Source organism: Hyperoodon ampullatus (genome assembly GCF_949752795.1).
Source record: "Hyperoodon ampullatus genome assembly, chromosome: 2".
NCBI classification, from domain to species: domain Eukaryota; kingdom Metazoa; phylum Chordata; class Mammalia; order Artiodactyla; family Ziphiidae; genus Hyperoodon; species Hyperoodon ampullatus.
In genome coordinates, this window is record NC_136915.1 from 25,452,421 (window position 1) to 25,470,437 (window position 18,017).

The 18,017-nt window shown below is 42.5% G+C and overlaps 1 protein-coding gene across 9 annotated transcripts in view; it reads right to left on the minus strand.

The window, feature by feature from the left end:
• Positions 1 to 1,835: 1,835 nt before the first annotated feature.
• The window catches only part of PUM1 (pumilio RNA binding family member 1), a gene marked incomplete at its 5' end in the record, with an annotated part of 125,949 nt that continues 109,767 nt past the window's right edge, over positions 1,836 to 18,017 (minus strand). For all 9 annotated transcript variants that reach the window (XM_079697158.1, XM_079697157.1, XM_079697156.1 and 6 more), the window contains 5 exons: positions 1,836 to 3,702; positions 6,840 to 7,032; positions 11,575 to 11,696; positions 12,877 to 13,002; positions 15,292 to 15,429. In XM_079697158.1, the coding sequence (XP_079553284.1) occupies positions 3,571 to 3,702; positions 6,840 to 7,032; positions 11,575 to 11,696; positions 12,877 to 13,002; positions 15,292 to 15,429 (711 nt within the window). In that variant the 3' untranslated portion in view covers positions 1,836 to 3,570. The remainder of the gene's footprint in view (positions 3,703 to 6,839; positions 7,033 to 11,574; positions 11,697 to 12,876; positions 13,003 to 15,291; positions 15,430 to 18,017) is intronic.

Genomic DNA, 18,017 nt, shown 5'->3' on the forward strand with positions numbered 1-18,017 from the left:
TGACCCAGGTAATAAAAGGCAATTGGGATTAAACCCTGTATTTGTCTGACTGCAAAGCCTCCCCAGGCCTCAAAGACACAGGATGGAAGTAAGGCGCGGGAGGTATCATATATCTAAACTAGCACCTTGCTTTGTTACCACTAAAAACACAAACACAAAACATTACACTAAATGCTAAGAATAAAGGGAGAAAAAGAAAAAAAACCCAAATTACAAAGTCCAAGTATAAACAGTCCAGGTGGAAAAGAAGCAAACCTGCACGAGTGCCTCACCTAAGTGCCAGGCACTTGACACGTTTATTAACAATTCCATCTTACTTCAGCTCCGTGAGGTGTTACTCCAAACTTATGGAAGAGGAAACTGAGGCTCAGACAGGCAAAATTACCATCTCAAGGACACAGATAGTAGACCCATGGAAGGGAAAGATATCCAAGCCTCCTGCTTTGCCTAATTTGTACATGGCCTCTGCAAGGGTCCAGTAAAACTATAACCAGTTAACGGCTATAACTTTCCATGACGTGATGTGAGAACCACTTCACATACACGATATCGCCTTCCATCAATTTCCAGCAAGGGATTCGGTTAAACATTGGGTGAAGTAACACCAGCCCACACAATGAGTAGTGGGAGCCGTATGTGAACCCTGGTCTGATTCCAGAGCTACCTCCATCCAGTATGCTGTCTCTGGCAGGCCCACGACAGCTACGGCCTGGGAAGAGGGTTGGGGAATGACCCGATTACAGTCACTAAGGCAAAATCAGGTCCTGGACTTGAAACCTCCATTAGCTCAGCTACCTTTCTGTCCCTTTCTTCCCGGGATCCACAGGGCCTGCTAGTGACCATCCCTCACCCTTGGGAGGGGACCATGCAAAGTCCCTTCTGCACGCACCCTGATGCTCCACTTTCAGCGCCAACATTGGTCTAAGTTTCAGTGGTGGCTTTTTGCCAAAGCTGCTTCTGAGGCAAAGGTGGTAAAGAAGGGAAGGTGGGCATCTTAAGGCACAGGTGACAGGTACCTCAGTGAGCTAGAGCCTCCTGAACTCAAAGCTGGAAGAGGTCCCTTATGTGATGCTAAGATGAGCAACCTAGGATAATGGGCCAGCCTGGGCCAGCCCTGGTGTGTGGGCCTGGAAGGGCAGGGTGTGGACAGGAGCAGCCCAGACAGAGGAGAGGAAAGGGGGCCTCAGGGCAGGGAGGCCTGGACAGATGCCTTACCTACCACCCTGCCTCAGAAAATCAGGAGCCAACACTTGGCCAGGAGACATTTGTAATCTGTTGAATTCTTATCTAGACCCTGGGCCCACAAACGGTGCAGAGGCCAGAGGGAGTGAATGAAGAGCACCGCAGAGAACCAGGCAGATCGTGGGGCTCAGGCTTTTTGAGAATGCGCCCCATGATGTGTGCACAGACTCTGGGCCCAGGAAGGCGAATATTCTGGTTTTTCAAAAGCAGTTGGAGGGCTTCCCTGGTGGCGCAGTGGTTGAGAGTCCGCCTGCCGATGCAGGGGATACGGGTTCGTGCCCCGGTCTGGGAGGATCCCACGTGCCGCGGAGCGGCTGGGCCCGTGAGCCATGGCCGCTGGGCCTGCGCGTCCGGAGCCTGTGCTCTGCAGCGGGAGTGGCCACAACGGTGAGAGGCCCGCGTACCGCAAAAAATAAAAAATAAAAAAAAAAAAAAAAAAAAAAAGCAGTTGGACATCCTGATTAATGTGGTTATGTCTTTGATTTTGAAACAAAACACAAAACAAAACAAGCAGAAACAAAGAGGGACAAACAAGGAAAGGGCTGTCTGTCCCGGGGCACTATATTGGAAAAAAATAATAATAAAGCACAAACTCAGATTCCAAAGTTCTGTATTTTTCAAAATAAAGATCACACATTGTTTAGAGACAATCTACACAAGAGTTACAAAAAATAGTTGCCCAGGCATAAGCATACACAGGTTTGTTAATTATACACATATGGTTACAAGTGTGCTTGCAAAAAAGTTCATTGGAAATATACACAAGGCTCTGGAAATGTACACCGTGTAGTGTTACAATTCTATATTCAAACAAGGAAAATTGACAGTATGTTACATTCACTTACAAGTAGACAAAATGCAAAATACAGTTCATCTTCTGTACAAAAAGGAAGGGCAATTCACACTTTACAAGGTGAGAGGGGCTCTGATTGTAAGGAAAGTTAGGGCGGGGCTGAACTTTGCACGTCCTTTTGACTGTCACAAAATAAGCAAAACAGTACTTTTTTAGGATTAAAAAAAACCAAAACCACTAGTATGAACTGAATCATCTTGAATAACATTTAGAAAGGATCTTGCTACTATCTGACTAGGTGACAAATAAAACCAAGCTATTTTATTCTTTTTAAAAGTTAACTAGGCTGTATAAAGAACATTTATTCCTTCAAAAGAAAAAAAAATTTACTTCTGGTTGAAATTACAATTTACAATATACAACACTATATGCTACGACCATAAAAGGTGTGAATATACACTGAATGCACAGGGCTGGCTAATTTTCTTTTCTTACCAAAAAACGTGTTTATGTTGATTCAAACTTCTCCACATTTACATTACAGGTATACAAATGTACAATTGTACAATCAAAAGTATGTTCGACTACTAGGGTACATTATAGATACAGATTAGACATCAAAACAAGAAAATACTACAAATTTGTATATATGCAAAGTCTACACCAAGTATACACTATATATTTATAGAAGCAAGACCAAAAGCAGAGTTGGATTTTTTTTTCTCATGCTAAGTAATCAGATTTTGCCTTTCAATGTTAACAGAAAAAAATCCAGTAGGTAGTAAACAATTATACCCGCCTGGCCTTGAAAGACATTCTGGGTGCTCACATCTCCTCCTCACAAAACAGACTACACTATTTTCTTTAGCATAGTCGTCTCCAAAAAAGGCAATTTTTAGAAATTTCATAAACTTAATGTCATAAACTGAAGCTTTAGCAACTCTGAAATGATTTCATTTTATATATATATATTTATATATATATATATATTTTTTTATAAACATTGTTAAATGCCAGTTTGGGGTCATTTAACTAAAATTCAAACTTCTCAGGTTTTTTTGTTTGTTTTTCTTTTTTACTAAAATGAGGAGTTGGGGAACAGCTATTTGCAAAACTTGCCAGCGAGGCAAATGAGTTAAAAACTTTTCTTTTTTTTTTTTTTTTTTTAACTTTTTTGTTAAACCAACCACCCTGAAAGTTTCCACATGTGGAATATAGATACAACGTTGAACAAAATATGTGGCCTCCCATGTACATTGGTTACCTATGTACAAGTATCCTATACACCAGTAAAACAACAGGGCAATTAGTCAATTAAAAAAAATAATTAGTACATGTTATGCGTAATAAAATTCAACAAATTTACAAAGGCTTTTCCACTTGTGGATTTGATTCCTTTTTTGGGAGGAGTGGGTAATCCTGGAGCAACCATTTACCCATTTCAGATTCTATACTAGAATATTTCTGGTTGCTGGTTGGATTCACCAGTGGGCCAGTGAGGTCAGTGGGAACAAGGGGACGGGGGAGACACTGCCTCAGATAATACCATTAGGGGGGCCACAGATGGGCCCTAAGTCAACGCCATTCTTCATGTAGTATTTCTCCAGCTTGGCCAGAATGTGCTTGCCGTAGGTGTACTTGCGAAGAGTCGCGATGTGAGGCCGGATCTGGGGAGAGAGCAGAGTCCGTGTCACTCTGGCCTGAGGCAGGTTCGGGCGGGCTCCTGGGTAACCTGCTCCCAGGCACCTCAGGGCGCCCGCCAGCACGCACTCCTCATAAGCAACACCTTTCACTGGCTCAACCCGAGCCCCTGAATTCTCAGGCTGCACTGACCGAACAGATGAGGGGAGCAGCTCCTAGCCTAAGCGCCGAGGCAGGACCTGAGAGCTCTGGAGGTCGGACAGCCACAGACCACTTCCAGAACAGTATGTGGAGAAAGTGCATCCCAAGACTGACAATCACACTGTCCACCACCGCCTGCACTGCGTCGCCCTCAAGGAGGCTTTTGGCCCCTCTGGTCCCTCGCAAGGCACCTCAGCTCTCCTGAGCAGCGGGGGTTTCTTTCTGGGCACCATGAATCCTGTGCTCACCACCTGACCCTGCTCTCCAGTTCATAGAGAATCACAAAAAGCTACTAATGATGACAATAAAAATGACTAACATAAGCCAAGCACAGTTCATTTTGAAGCTTCATAAGAGAGGTGTGATTATCCCCATTTCACTGACCAAAAAATGGAGGCACAGTGGGTAAGTCACTCATCTAAAGTCAAATGGCTAATAAGGGACAGCAGAGGTATGGGAACCCCACTGTCTGGCTCCACCAGAAATTTTTTTCTTTTCCTCCAGAAATTATTCTTCTCCCCACTGTCTCTCACGGCTCTGCTCCAGTCTCACCCTTCACCCTCTCCAAGCACACTCGGATCAGCCCTACGAGGATCTCTTCTGTTCTCTGGGCAGACCCATGTCCGCAAGTCCTGTGCATCCCAGACAACTCGGGAGGCGCTTCCTCTCTGGAACCCCCTTTCCTCTTCTGTGAGTTCATGGAGCCTTCTACATACCTCAGCTACAGCACGTAACACACTGTGTTCGCAGTCATTTGCATAACCACCAACCGTCCACACAGACGGTGAAGACCCACAACATTAACCTGCTTCCCCATCGCAGCTCGCGCTCATACTCAAAACACAGGACAGTGTACCAGGAAGATGGATGCTCTCAAGCCTGAGCGCTCTAGGCTGACTATTTTGTCTGTTTCGTTGTGCCCTCAAAGCAAAGAAGGATCAAGTGGCTCTAGAAACCATTTCTGCACCCCACACAGGACACAGACCTGTATCAGCTATTATATTCTCACCTAGGAGCCTGTCTGGAAAACTATTCACAGTCCTTGGCTCAAATTCTGAGCTGTGTGACCCAGACCATTTGCCTAACCTTCCTAAATGCATCTATAGAAAGGATGCCACACTTTCATTTGGGTTGCAGTCTGGACTCTATACACAGCTGATGTTTTGGTCACTAGAACTGGAGGCTCCAAACCCCCCTTGCTTTTGGTAGCTCTTCTTTTAGAAACTAAGTGAAATTCAATTCATTCACCTGTCTCTCCCAGGACTGGCTCACTGGCTCACTGGTGAGACCACTTAACCTTTACACCTGTCCTCTTCCAGACAAAAAACTAACAACCCATGTGCGTGTACGACATTGTTGAACTCCATTTTTCACTTGATTTAAAGGAAATGCTGAACTATTCTAACAGTCCCCCGTCCCGTCCTCACTGCCTCATCTCCCGCTGCCTCCCCTCCTCCAAGTTACTCATCAGCCAGGACCATTATTTGAAACGTAAATGTGATTCTGGCACCACAGTCCTGTCCCACTGGACTTGCTGTACTTCTTCAAATACACTGTCTTGTCTCCTGCCTCCAAACCTTCAAGCTCTAGATTCCCTCTGCCTGGAAAAGGTTCAGGGCTTTATTCCAATGTCACTCTCTTGGGGAGCCTTATCTGCACCCCACATTAGAACAGGCACCCTCCACATTCTCCCACAGCTCTCCCCAGCACTTCCCCAGCATCGGTGTAACCATCTTCGACACTGCTGTGTCTACCAACACAGTGCCCTGGTAAAGGAGCGCTTGCTGTAGAGCATGCATGCTTGTTAACTATTTGTTGAATGAACGAACGAATGAACTAACCTGCCGTGTGTCTCCAACATTCCCTCTGCCTTCACCAGCGTCTTGACATGCCTATCTGAGTCTCACAGCTTAAGGACTTTGGACTCCCCAGCCTTCAATTGCCATGGCTGACACCAGCGCAGTGTTCTGTTGTGTTTTGTTTTGAACTGGAAGTGGTGGGTGCCTCGTCTGGCTCAGAACTTGAGTCCATAACAAAGATTCTCATTACTGAACTTTGTTCTCAGAGAGGGCAAGTGGCTCATCACTGCCAGACCACGGCCATCCCCTCCATCGAGAAGGGCTGAGTGAGTTCAGAGCCCGAAGGCTGAGGGTTCAGATCAGCAGCCCTGAAGGCTCACGGCACTGCCTAGCGCAAACACAGCGCGGCACACCTACCTGTGGGCTGGTCCGGCTTCCCGGGCCCCGTGGTCTGTGTGGGGCCCGCTGGACCTGCTCCACGACTGATCTGAGGCCATCGGCCTCTTCAGGTGCTTTCTGTGCCAGCTCCCACCCACAGCACCCAACAGTTCAGATTTCTGTCCCTTTTTACTAACTCCTCTGTAGCCCAGACTTCTCCTCCTGCAAAGCCTCCCCTCAAAGCCTCGGGCACGTGCTCTCACGTCTCACCACTGCTTCCCGTCGCCCTTCCCCACGTGTGCTCCGTGGGCAGGGCTCAGTCTCGGCCATCTCTGTGCTGACGTCTGGCACACAGTGGGCACCAGGTCAACGCGCCAGGCCAGGCACTGACCTGGGCAGGCACTCAGTCAGTAAACAGTGGTGGAATGAATGATGAAAGGGAAGAGGGAGGAAAGGAAATAAGGCAAGCGGGTTGATGTGCTGAACTGAGAAGCTGGTCTCCTAGGAGCCAAGGGGCAGAAACATGGGCTTAAGATCGGGGCGGGGACTCCCTCACAAAGACGGAGTTTAACACTCACACCAGTGAGTTACTGACAGAGGGCCGGCAAACACAGGGATAATGGCCATTCCAGGTAAAAGGAAAAAGAAGCATAGCATGAGACGCAATCCAGTGACAAAGTCTGCAAAAAGCAGCAAGATGCCCACCCTCCTTTGCACTTCAGAAATGAGAAGAACCAAGGGCCCAGCGCTTTCTCTCTGGCTGAGATCTGCACAGACTGGCCTACCTTATGCATGACGATCTTCCTCTGGGCTGGCTCCGCCACGTCGATCATCTTCTGGACCACGTAGTTGGCGTACTGGTCCTTCATCATGGTGTATAAGGCACTGTGGGGGCCGTCGTTCATGGTGCACACCTCGTCGATGAGCACGGCACGCTCCGTACGGGAGGCGTGAGTCACACACTTCTCCACAACGTTGCTGGAATGAGATAAATCCAGGGACAACTCTTAGAGGGACCCTGTTAGGCTGTGCTTGTCTGGCCTCTGCCCTGACCTCAGGATCAGCAGCAAAAGAGCTCTTAATATTTTTGGCAGATTAATTCCTCTTCTGTTTGGCCCTATGAGACTCTACCTTTGCCATCTGTGACTACCGATGTGAACCATGGCCGAGCCCAGGTCTTGGAGGATACCAGAACCCAACCCTCTAACAGGTGAGTGTAACAAGCCCAGGTAAGTGAAGGTTCACAAGACTGGTTAACAGCTGAATTGGTTAATGAGCGTAATTTCAACAGGTATCAGAATCTATGAATTCTTTGCTCACCTCTGTGAGCTTAATGAGGCCAGGAACAAGTCTCACTTACATCTAGATCCCTAGTGCCAAGCACAGAGCCTGGCACTACAGACGTGGTCTACAGACTTATTGGGCGAAGAAAGATACAAGTAGGAACCACAGCCCTCATTCAACTACTTCACGCTGCCTCTGAATAACAAGAAGAACCCCCCGGTATATCCGCATTTCTAAACACTTCATAGATGTATCATCTTGGGAAAGGAAAAAAAGAAATGTGGTTACATTAAATCAGAGTTCTTCTACAATCCAGAGGGGACTGTAGCAGCTGATGAAATTACACCCGGCCATGCTCAAGGGCACTCACCATCCAGGAGTGACTGACTACTCGTGAATGTTTGGTTTTGTTAAGTCATCACTACTCTGCATCTGTGGCTCTGTGGGTATGAGGAAGTTGTGTGATGTCAAAGAACAAGAACAATACTTATTCTTTGTATTTGTATTACTGGAGCCAATACTTCGCAGAGAGAGCATCTGGTAGGTGGGCCTCGCAAAGAGTTCATGACTATGGGAAGAGCTGCTCTGGATCACAGGACACTCAGGTAGAAAAGGAACTTTCAAGCCTAGCTAATGCAGAAAGCTCTTTTCTGACAATCCTGAAAGACGGCCATTTAGCCTCTGCTTGGGAATTTCCAGTGATTTGGAAGTGATTCTAGGGCATCCTACCATACGAGTGAACGGCTTTGTTAAACATTCTTTACATACTGAAATAAAATATGCTTCCCTGAAATTTCACCCATTTGTCTTAATTTTGCCTTCAAGGGCTGAAAAAAGGATGTGTATACCCACTCCAGAAGCACCAAAAAAGCAGAGATAGTGTCTTGCTCCTTCTTTCAAAGGCCAGCCGCCCTCAATAATTGAACAGTCATCACAAATAACCGTCACCAGAACAAGTCCCTATTCCAGAGGTTTTTAAACCATAAGAGGGTGTCGCTTCCATGGAGCTCTGAAAGGACCCCCTCCATGTTACCTGGTTTAGCATACTGAGTATTTATTATTTGCATGCTTTTACTTAGAAAACAAAATTCTCAAGCTAAAAATGTCCAAGAACTACCATCCTACCAGATATTTTTTTGATCTTCCTTCTTAAGATACACAGAGTAAATCAAATCTGATAATCAATCAGGTTTAATTAAGACAACAACCTCTCCCTTCTGATACAGGAGCAATATGAGAAAACTTTTACCCCCACCTTCCTTCCACAGTACTATGCAATTCTAGCACGAGCTGAAGGTGTGGCATGTGGAAGTGAATCTCCTAATAGCCACTGCCTTCTCCCTTAGCAGAAAAGGGAGTTAAGACATTACTGAGCTGGTTGAGTAGCACAAAGCCAGTCACGATCTCCAAATGTTCAGGCAACTCATCACTTTTTAGAACTGCCTGGCTGGGTTGTACCTTCATCCACCCGAGGACTGCTTCCCCTACAAAGTGGTCAGGATTAGAATAGGATTTTCTACTAAACTAGGTTGCAGACAGGACACACATTCTTCTGGGTGGAGGACTGAATCCTCAGCAGTGACCTGTCTTCCAAGAAAGTAAGCAGGTAGATCAGCTATCACCACTTGGTAGGATCACTGATCAGGATCCCACTTGGCCAAAGGCTTCCTTCCACCTTAACACACAATCCACATTGTTCCAGTCTTTAAAGTCTATTCTAGCGTTTCTGAAACTGTGGTTCCCAACCCACTTATGGCTGAGGAAATCAGCTCAGTGATTTGAGACTGTTTTTTTTTTTAAATGAAACAGAATAGTAAGTATCAGAATTAATTATGAGCAATATATCTTCAGTTACATGTGTATGCACATGCCTATGCACCCAAAGTCAATGAAAAATTTCCTTTGTATTCCATATTAACATCCAAAATGTCATAAGGTCACTAATCTGTTTAATTGATTTGTTTCTATTATCTGATTTTCAAATTTACTGGCTCCTTCTTCTGTTATCTCTAATTTACTGTTGAAGCCATACAGTGAGTTTTATTTCAGATATTATATTTTTCTACTCTATAATTTCCATGTTATTCTTTCCATAATAAAGCTTCTAATTCTCTATTAACATTAATCTTTTCATTTCATTACAAGCATATTTTCCTTTACATCCTTGAGTATAATTAAAATACTTTATAATACTTTAAATACTTTAAAATATAGTATTTTAAATACTAATTACTTCAAAATATAATAACTTTATAAAATGCTTTATAATCCTGCTCTGCTAACTCCAACATCTGGGTGGTATAAAACTATTCATAGGGGTTTTTTCTATTTTTTTCTTTGTTCTTGAGTATAGGCCACATATTCCTGTTATCTAAACATGGCAAATGATGCACTGTATAAACAGTTCTGTCATATTCCTCCTAAGAGTGTTACTCCTTCACTCCCCCTTTTTTTGTACGCAGTTAACTTGGCTGAACAAAAACTGCAAAATTCTCCCATGCAGTAGGCAGCAGATGAAACCTCAGTTCAATTCTTTTAGCCTTAGTTGGGTTGCCTCGAGTCTGTCCTATACAAATGAGGTTCAGGAGTCAACCAGATATTTAGAAAGTTTAAATTTAGGGTTCCTCCTCCTCCCTGGTTCTCTTCCTTTCCAGGATTTCTCCCCTGTCATTTTGTCACTCCCATGGTCATCATTTTGTAACTTTCCTAATTATAGTCAATACCGTATTATAAATTTCAAAGTCGCTAACAGGCTAGATCCTTAATGGTTCTCAACATAAAAATGATAATTATGTGACGTAACAGCTAATGCTACTGTAGGAATCATATTACAACATATAAATGTATCAAACCAACATGTTGTACACCTTGAACTTGCACGATGTTACATGTCAATTATATATCTCCCCCTCCCCAAAAAAAGGAGGGGGAGGAGGACGGGGAAATTTCCCCAGTGCAATGAACCTTCTTCCAAGTATCAACAACCTCCCCGACTCCTCTCTGGTTATCTCCCTGCTCTCTAATGTCTTCAGGTAGTTTTGGGCATTTTGTCAACAATTTATTAGTTGTTATCTGTGAGAGGATTGGGCCCAAAGTAGCTACGTGGTCATTATCAGACCACAACTCTATTATAATATTAATACTTAACACTATATCCAAGAGTGAGATATTAAGTACACTGAACAAGAAAGTAAATAGGACAGCGACCCCCAAAAAAAGAACTAAGAGATTCTGTCCCCTATTTCCCTGATCCCGGCAAATGTCCAAAAAAAGGAATACAAGGTCTAAGAGATGACCCTGATGTGCTTAGGCTGTTGAGACACTGGATCTGCGGGTGCTTTTATTTCTTTTCTCTATTTTCCATGCTGTAATGTTATAAGATTTCACAAATTAAAAGTGAACAATTTAAAAACATCAAGGTTGTATGAGTCACACCTGCCTTGCATTTATTTTTAAAACTAGAGAAGAAAGATATTCCAAAAATACAGAATACTATGTTATGTGTATGACAGGATATAGAGACTCTACTCAGAGTATCACACCACTAAGCCGCTGGAGGGCCATTCATTCATTCATTCATTTGGCTGCACCTGGTCTTAGTTGCGGCATGCGGGATCTTTACTTGTGGCATGCGAACTCTTAGTTGCAGCATGTGGGATCTAGTTCCCTGAGCTGGGATCGAACCCGGGCCCCCTGCATTGGGAGCGCAGAGTCTTAGCCACTGGACCACCAGGGAAGCAACAATTTCTTCTCCAACCTCTGCCACTTATAAGTTACTTAAGACATCTTTCACAACCTGGGAATAACTAGTACATTTTATTCTTGGGCTGGTATGATATGAAGACTGAAAAGAGATTTTTAAAAATACTAAGGCCTATATATAGATATGGTCACCTGCCCCTTAATTCAGGTATCAAAGAGGAAACTGAGTAAATAACATTTCACAATTCCAAACAAGTAAGTTACTAAAATACCCATTTTACCAAAGTACAAAATGTATGTGCTTTAGAAACATATTCCCCCAATTTCAAAGTGGCGAACTCTGGGGAAGTGAGGAGCCCGCTAAGAGATGTCTTATGTTTCATACTTTGTAGCAGAACTCTTTGACTTTTTTGGCTATGTGTACTTTGAGGAAAATAAACATTAAAACAAAAAAAGTATGAAAATTTCTCTAGAGCTGAAATACTATTTAATCATCTCTTCTGGAAAATAGCCTGAGTAATTCAAAGCACATACCTTGCAAATTTGTGCTGACTCAATACAAGTACATTCCCTCGAATTTCTGCTACAATTTTACTTTTATCTTCAGGACGACCATGCTCCAATACATGCTGGATTACATAATTTCCATATTGATCCTATTTGAGAAACAACAAGAGAAATTTTTAAATTTATATATAAACAGGCTCTATGTTACTTAAATCCTTATATCTAATCAACACCTATCTTCCTGTAAGGCCATGATGGCTTACCTGAACACTAATGAACACATAAGAATTTTTTAAATGGATAGGTAGTGACAATTTTTCCCTGTCATTACAAAAAGGAACACATTATTACTAGACAATGGAATGTTTCTATATATATATTTATGCCCAAAGGTCCTAGTCAGGGTCTTCATAAAGTACTATACACAAAAATGTAGGCCTCTTCTCATTTAAAAAAACTAAAGAAGAAGAGAAAGTAGGTGGGAATAAAGAGCTATTTTTCTCTCTAACAGAAATATACAAATGGGTCTGTGCGCCTGTCTTTAACAAAGAAAAACTGGAAATACTCACAACACCTAATTAAATAACATTACAAGTACACAATGGAGATAACTCATCTAAAGTGAAAGATCCTTTGAAAGAATAAGTGTGTATGAGCAAGGAATTCCTATGGCAGAAACATTTATTTGTAAGATGTAAAAAATTAAAAGTGCACATATAATGCTTTTTAAGAAGCGCCTATGCCAAATGTGCCTGCTTCTGGACAGCAGGGTTATGGGTGGTTTCTTCTGTTCTGCTGCTACTTTCTGTACTTTCAATCTTTTCTACAATGAATATTTAATACACTTATAATCTCAAATCTCTCATCAAAACAAGCAAGAAACACTGCCCAAAAATTGCTTGAGGACAACATACTCTATGTAGAAAGTGTTCAAATAGTATGATATGGGAGACAATTTTAGTAGAAGCAAGACAAAGTACCAAAACTAGAAAGAAGAAATCAACTAATCCACTTAGTTCATTTGCAAAGATGAAACTGATAGACTAAATGGCCTAAGTGGCCACAGTTAGCTTAATCCATGAGAGTTCTGGCTTTTGACAGTTCTTGGCAGATCTCTTGATGAATCAGAGGCAGATCTCAACTCCAAGGCCAGGGTTCTACTCATTACCCCTATTCATAAAACACGAACCAGGCTGGTGCAAACAAAAACTTGCCCAGAGCTTCAATGGGCATTTTAAGCACATTAACCTCTTCTGGAACAGATACCTGTGCTAAGAAAACACAAAAGCCCACAGGTGTTTGCAGTTACTCTATGGGCAACTCCACTACCTGTACAAGTTGCTCTGTGTGCTGGTGAAGCTCCTCTAAAATAGGGAGTGTCTGGTCAGGGAGACAGTGCTCCAGGATCCTCTGAATCACTCGGCAGCCGTAAGGATGTGTGGACAAAGCAAACACCTAGGGCAGACCAACACAAACAAGAAAGCCAAAAATAACAGTTGCCACTTTCAGTGCTTCAATATTGTTTACATACATTATCCCATTAATCTTCCCAATGACCCTGAGAGATAATCATGATTAAAACTGAAGCTCCTAGAAGTTTACATAATGTGCCTACAGTCATATAGGTAGTAAATGACAGAGCCAGGATTTTATTTCCTACTCTGACTCCAAAGCCCAAATTACAAGTATGGTATTTAAGTTCTCTCTGCATACAATAAGGTGAGCATGTATGTGTGAGGATAAACTCATTTCTTAAACCCATTCTAGGAATTCATAGATGTACATAAATTCAGAGCTAAGAAGGACCTTATTCAGAAAAAGCTTATTTAGAAAGGAACACAGAATTGGTCAAGGTCATAGAAAACACACTTAGTTAAGAGTCCACAGTGTCAAAGGATGGGTTTAAAAACAGAAAAAAGAAGGGCTGGGATCAAAGCCTGAATGCTTTCACATAACTACACTGTAATGTTCTGAATTTTAGCTTTATAAAAACGCTAAACACTCACAGTCTGGAACAACTTGACTTATTTCACTCAACATTACGTTTCAAATATTTACTTATAATACTGTGGGCTTCTATCGTTTATTTTGTATATCTGTATAGTATAATGTTGGGAAAATATGTGGTTTGTTTTTTTGGGGGGTTCCAATCCTCTCCTGATGGACATCTGGTTTATTTAGTCTTTTCCTATTAGGAGAATAATGCTGCTTTAAACATGTCTAAATACATCTCATGGTGTACATGACCAAACATTTCATCAGGTATATACCTAGGCCAGGAGTGCTAGATCACAAGAAATATAAATGTTGAACTTTAAAAGATACTAAATTATTTTCCAAAATGGGTCTATTCCCACCAGCAGTGTATCCAGATCTCACATCCCTGCCAGTACATAGCAACCAATGGTAGAAAATGGACTACGGGACTTCCCTGGGGGTCCAATGGTTAACACTCCATGCTTTCACTGCAGGGGGGCACAGGTTTCAATCCCTGGTTGGGAAACCGAGATCCCATAAGCCACGTGGCGCGGCCAAAAAAAAAAGAGAGAAAAGAAAGAAAATGGTCTACTATCTGTGGTCCTTATTTTGCATTTTCTTGATTACTAATGGAATTTATTTTTTCATATGTCTACCAGCAATTTGTGTTTCTTCTGTCTATTCAGGCTTTAAGCATTTTTGCATTAATTTGTATTGTTCTCCTTGATTTCAGGAGTTCTTTATATATTCTGGTTATCAATTTGTTGGCATTTTCCATCTTGAAAATATTCTCTCCCATTCGGTGGCTTAATCCTTTTACTTTCTTGTATATTTCACACACACATAAAAATGTAAAGATAAACAGATCTACTCTTTTTTTTATTAACTCAGAAAATCCCAATAACCCTCAAGTTAGTGTCTGTAATCTACTTAACCACTGCAGTTTAAGTGAGCAAACCCCAAAACCCAAACAATTCTAAAATCCCATTTCGATCTAGGCTTTAGCAGTACCCATGACTACACCTGAAAATCTATTTGGTATTTCCAATTTTTCCCTTTTTAAAAACAAAAACAATTTCACACACCCAAAAAGATGTATTTTACTCTCTTGTCCCACCTAGCTTAGGAGACTGGGAGAAGGTTGTTTTTTGGCAAAAGAAATTAATGATAATAGTCAATTAAGGGGCAATTCTGGAAAAACTAGGGTATGACAAAATATCAACTCTGCTTGGAAGTTGGCGCTAAAAGCACACTAGTCCTTATGACATATAAGTAAACAGGAGAAACTGGAAGCTATCTCTGGTTGTGTGCCACTTAACACAGTTCAAACCAACCTGATCACTGCCCCACCCAACCCCCCAAAATTAAGAAGCACCTTGTTATTTTAAAGACATAGTGACACATAACCTGTAAGATTAGTTCTGAAAATGACCTAAATTTTAAAACATGATAAAAACTTTTAAGTATCAAGATAAATAGTACTTAACCAAAGGAAAAAATTTATTCTTCAAATATCTGATGACAGTACCTCATCCTGACATAAGCGGGTATCTGCATTAATGATGGAGAGAAGACCCACGGACAATTAAGGGAAGAACCTTGGGTGCGCAGAGCTAGGTACCTGACCCCACTGAACAGGAATGCTACTGACTGCAGTCTAAAGTACACTAAGCCCTTTAGAACACTCCACAAACCCCAACCTGTTCTCTGCTCACCATGGAAACATCCATCAACTCGTTTCCCTTATTTCTTTCCTAAGGCACTTACCTGTCCCTTAAATGCATCGATGATGAACTGCAAAGATTGGGGTTGCACACATTCAATGCATTTCTGAACCACGTGATTGCCATTTTGGTCTTTCACACACTTCAGGACATGGCCATCTAGTTCCCGAACCATCTCATTCTATTGGAGACAAGGAAGGAAAGCACCACCAGAATCACAGAGAGCAAACACCTGGACGGTCAACGTTCTCCTCACCAAACACAAAAGTACTGAGCAGGGAAGCCGTGACAATGAAGGTGGGACAACTCAGCTGTGGCACTCTGACAACCTGGTAACAAACGAAGACTGGAGTTTTTCCACATGTTAACAAACTTCCTATAATAATAACCAGGCTTTTTTTTTTTTTTGATTCTTTTCTTTTTTAAAAAAAAATTTTATTTATTTATTTTTGGCTGCACTGGGTCTCTGTTGTTGCACGGGGGCTTTCTCTAGTTGCAGAGAGAGGGGGCTACTCTTCGTTGCAGTGTGTGGGCTTCTCACTGCAGTGGCTTCTTTTGTTGCGGAGCACAGGCTCTAGGCGCACGGGCTTCAGCAGTTGTGGTTCGCAGGCTCTAGAGCTCAAGGCTCAGTAGTTGTGGCGCGTGGGCTTAGTTGCTCCACGGCATGTGGGATCTTCCCAGACCAGGGCTCGAACCCGTGTCTCCTGCATTGGCAGGCGGATTCTTAACCACTGTGCCATCAGGGAAGCCGAATAATAACCAGTCTTAAGAAAAGTTCTCTAACTTGCAAAAGATCTCTCTGGGAGTTACCAAAAAAGTGCAGTCATCTTCAAATTATAAACGAGCCGATATCAAATCAACTACACTGTATTGGAGAATTTCACATACAATTCATCATGTTTTCACCATGAGAACCCTGTAAAGTACATATTACTAAAAGTGAAAATAGTTAATCTAGAGCTTACTCTAGGCTAAGCAGACCTCTAAGTGCTTAAAATGCTTTGACTCACAATCTGCCTCACAATCCTATGCAGTAGACACTATTACAGATGAGGAAATCAAGGCACAGACAAATCAGCTGGCTTGTTAAAAATCACAGACCTAGACTTGCTCCGATTCAAACCCAAGCAATCTGAGAAAACAGACCATGTCAGCAAACCACCTGTCAAATATTACCCTGCACACCTTCCTCCACCCATATATGTGAATATATGAAGATACTGAGTCTGAGAGGGGTTAAGTAATGTATTAAAACTAAAGACAGTGACTGAATCAGAATTCTAGCCCGGTCTATGGCTCCAAAATGATCTTCCCACCAGGCCAGACTGACTGCAACGTCAGCTGGAACAATACTCTCAGTTAATGAAAAGTGTCCAAACTCAGGGAAATACAGAAGGCCAGGGACTTCCCTGGTGGCGCAGTGGTTAAGAATCCGCCTGCCAATGCAGAGGACATGGATTTGAGCCCTGGTCTGGGAAGATCCCACATGCCGCGGAGCAAATAAGCCCGTGCGCCACAACTACTGAGCCTGAGCTCTAGAGCCCGCGAGCCACAACTACCAAAGCCAACGCACCTAGAGCCCATGCTCTGAAACGAGAAGCCACTGCAATGAGAAGCCCGCACACTGCGAAGAAGAGGAGCCCCCGCTCACCACAATTAGAGAAAGCCTGTGTGCAGCAGTGAAGACCCAATGCAGCCAAAAATAAATAAACTTAAAAAAATAAATAACTTTTAAAAAAGGCCAGACAATGAGTGTGTGTGTGTGTGTGTGTGTGTGTGTGTGTGAGAGAGAGAGAGAGAGAGAGAGAGAGAGAGAGAGAGTGAGAGTGTGTGTGTGTGTAGATGCGTTGGGATTTTGACTGGACCCCATCCCCAAACCTGCTGCCTCAGGTCTCAGGCATCCTTAAGCTGAATACCTGTACCACGGCTGGGCCCTGGTACTTGCTGCCCAATTTCCTTGTTACATACAATCTCTATACATTAGTTTCACTGTGCTGACTCCATATTTATGGTAGAAGACTACAAGCCAGTTTATAATGGTGACATTTGTGAATGCAATGTCTTAAATCCCTGAGATGTTAAACATGTCAAAGCAACTAAACGATTTTCTAATTAAAGAAATTCAAGACTACAACACCAGGGACTAAACAAGCAAAACACAAGAGACTCAGGAAAGTTTCCTGAAGCAATTAATCAAATGTCAGAAAAGAATAATTTACTACGGAAATATAATTATGGGAATGATAAATAGAGAAGGACGCCTATATAAAGATAAACACAAGGGACACTTCTAATAATCAAAATGACGGGGAGGGGGCTTCCCTGAATATTTTCTTGAGCCCAAAGAGGTAAAAAACTCCACTGGAGATGAGTTTATTGCAGCTAAAATATACTTACATCTGGAAAAGGGTAAATTATTCATACCAGGAGCAGTAGTTTAGACCCAGAACAAGAATCACAGAGAAACCAGACCAGGAAAAGATATGCAGGAATAGCAGGTAGAAAGAACAATTGCCAGGGGGAAAGAAAAGGGGAGTAAAAACTACTACAATGTAGCCATTGGATCAGAAAACCAAAAAACAGTAAAATCTGAAAAGCTGGAGACAAAATCAACAATTTATCATAATCCTGGGAGAGGGCAAAGATGGGGAAAATACCTGGGAAACCGTAATTTCCTGCTTGCTTTCAGTAAGCGGGCATTATGATCAAGAGAGGAAAAGAAGTTCCATATTCAAATCAAACAAGAAAATTAAAGAGGAAAGATTCAGC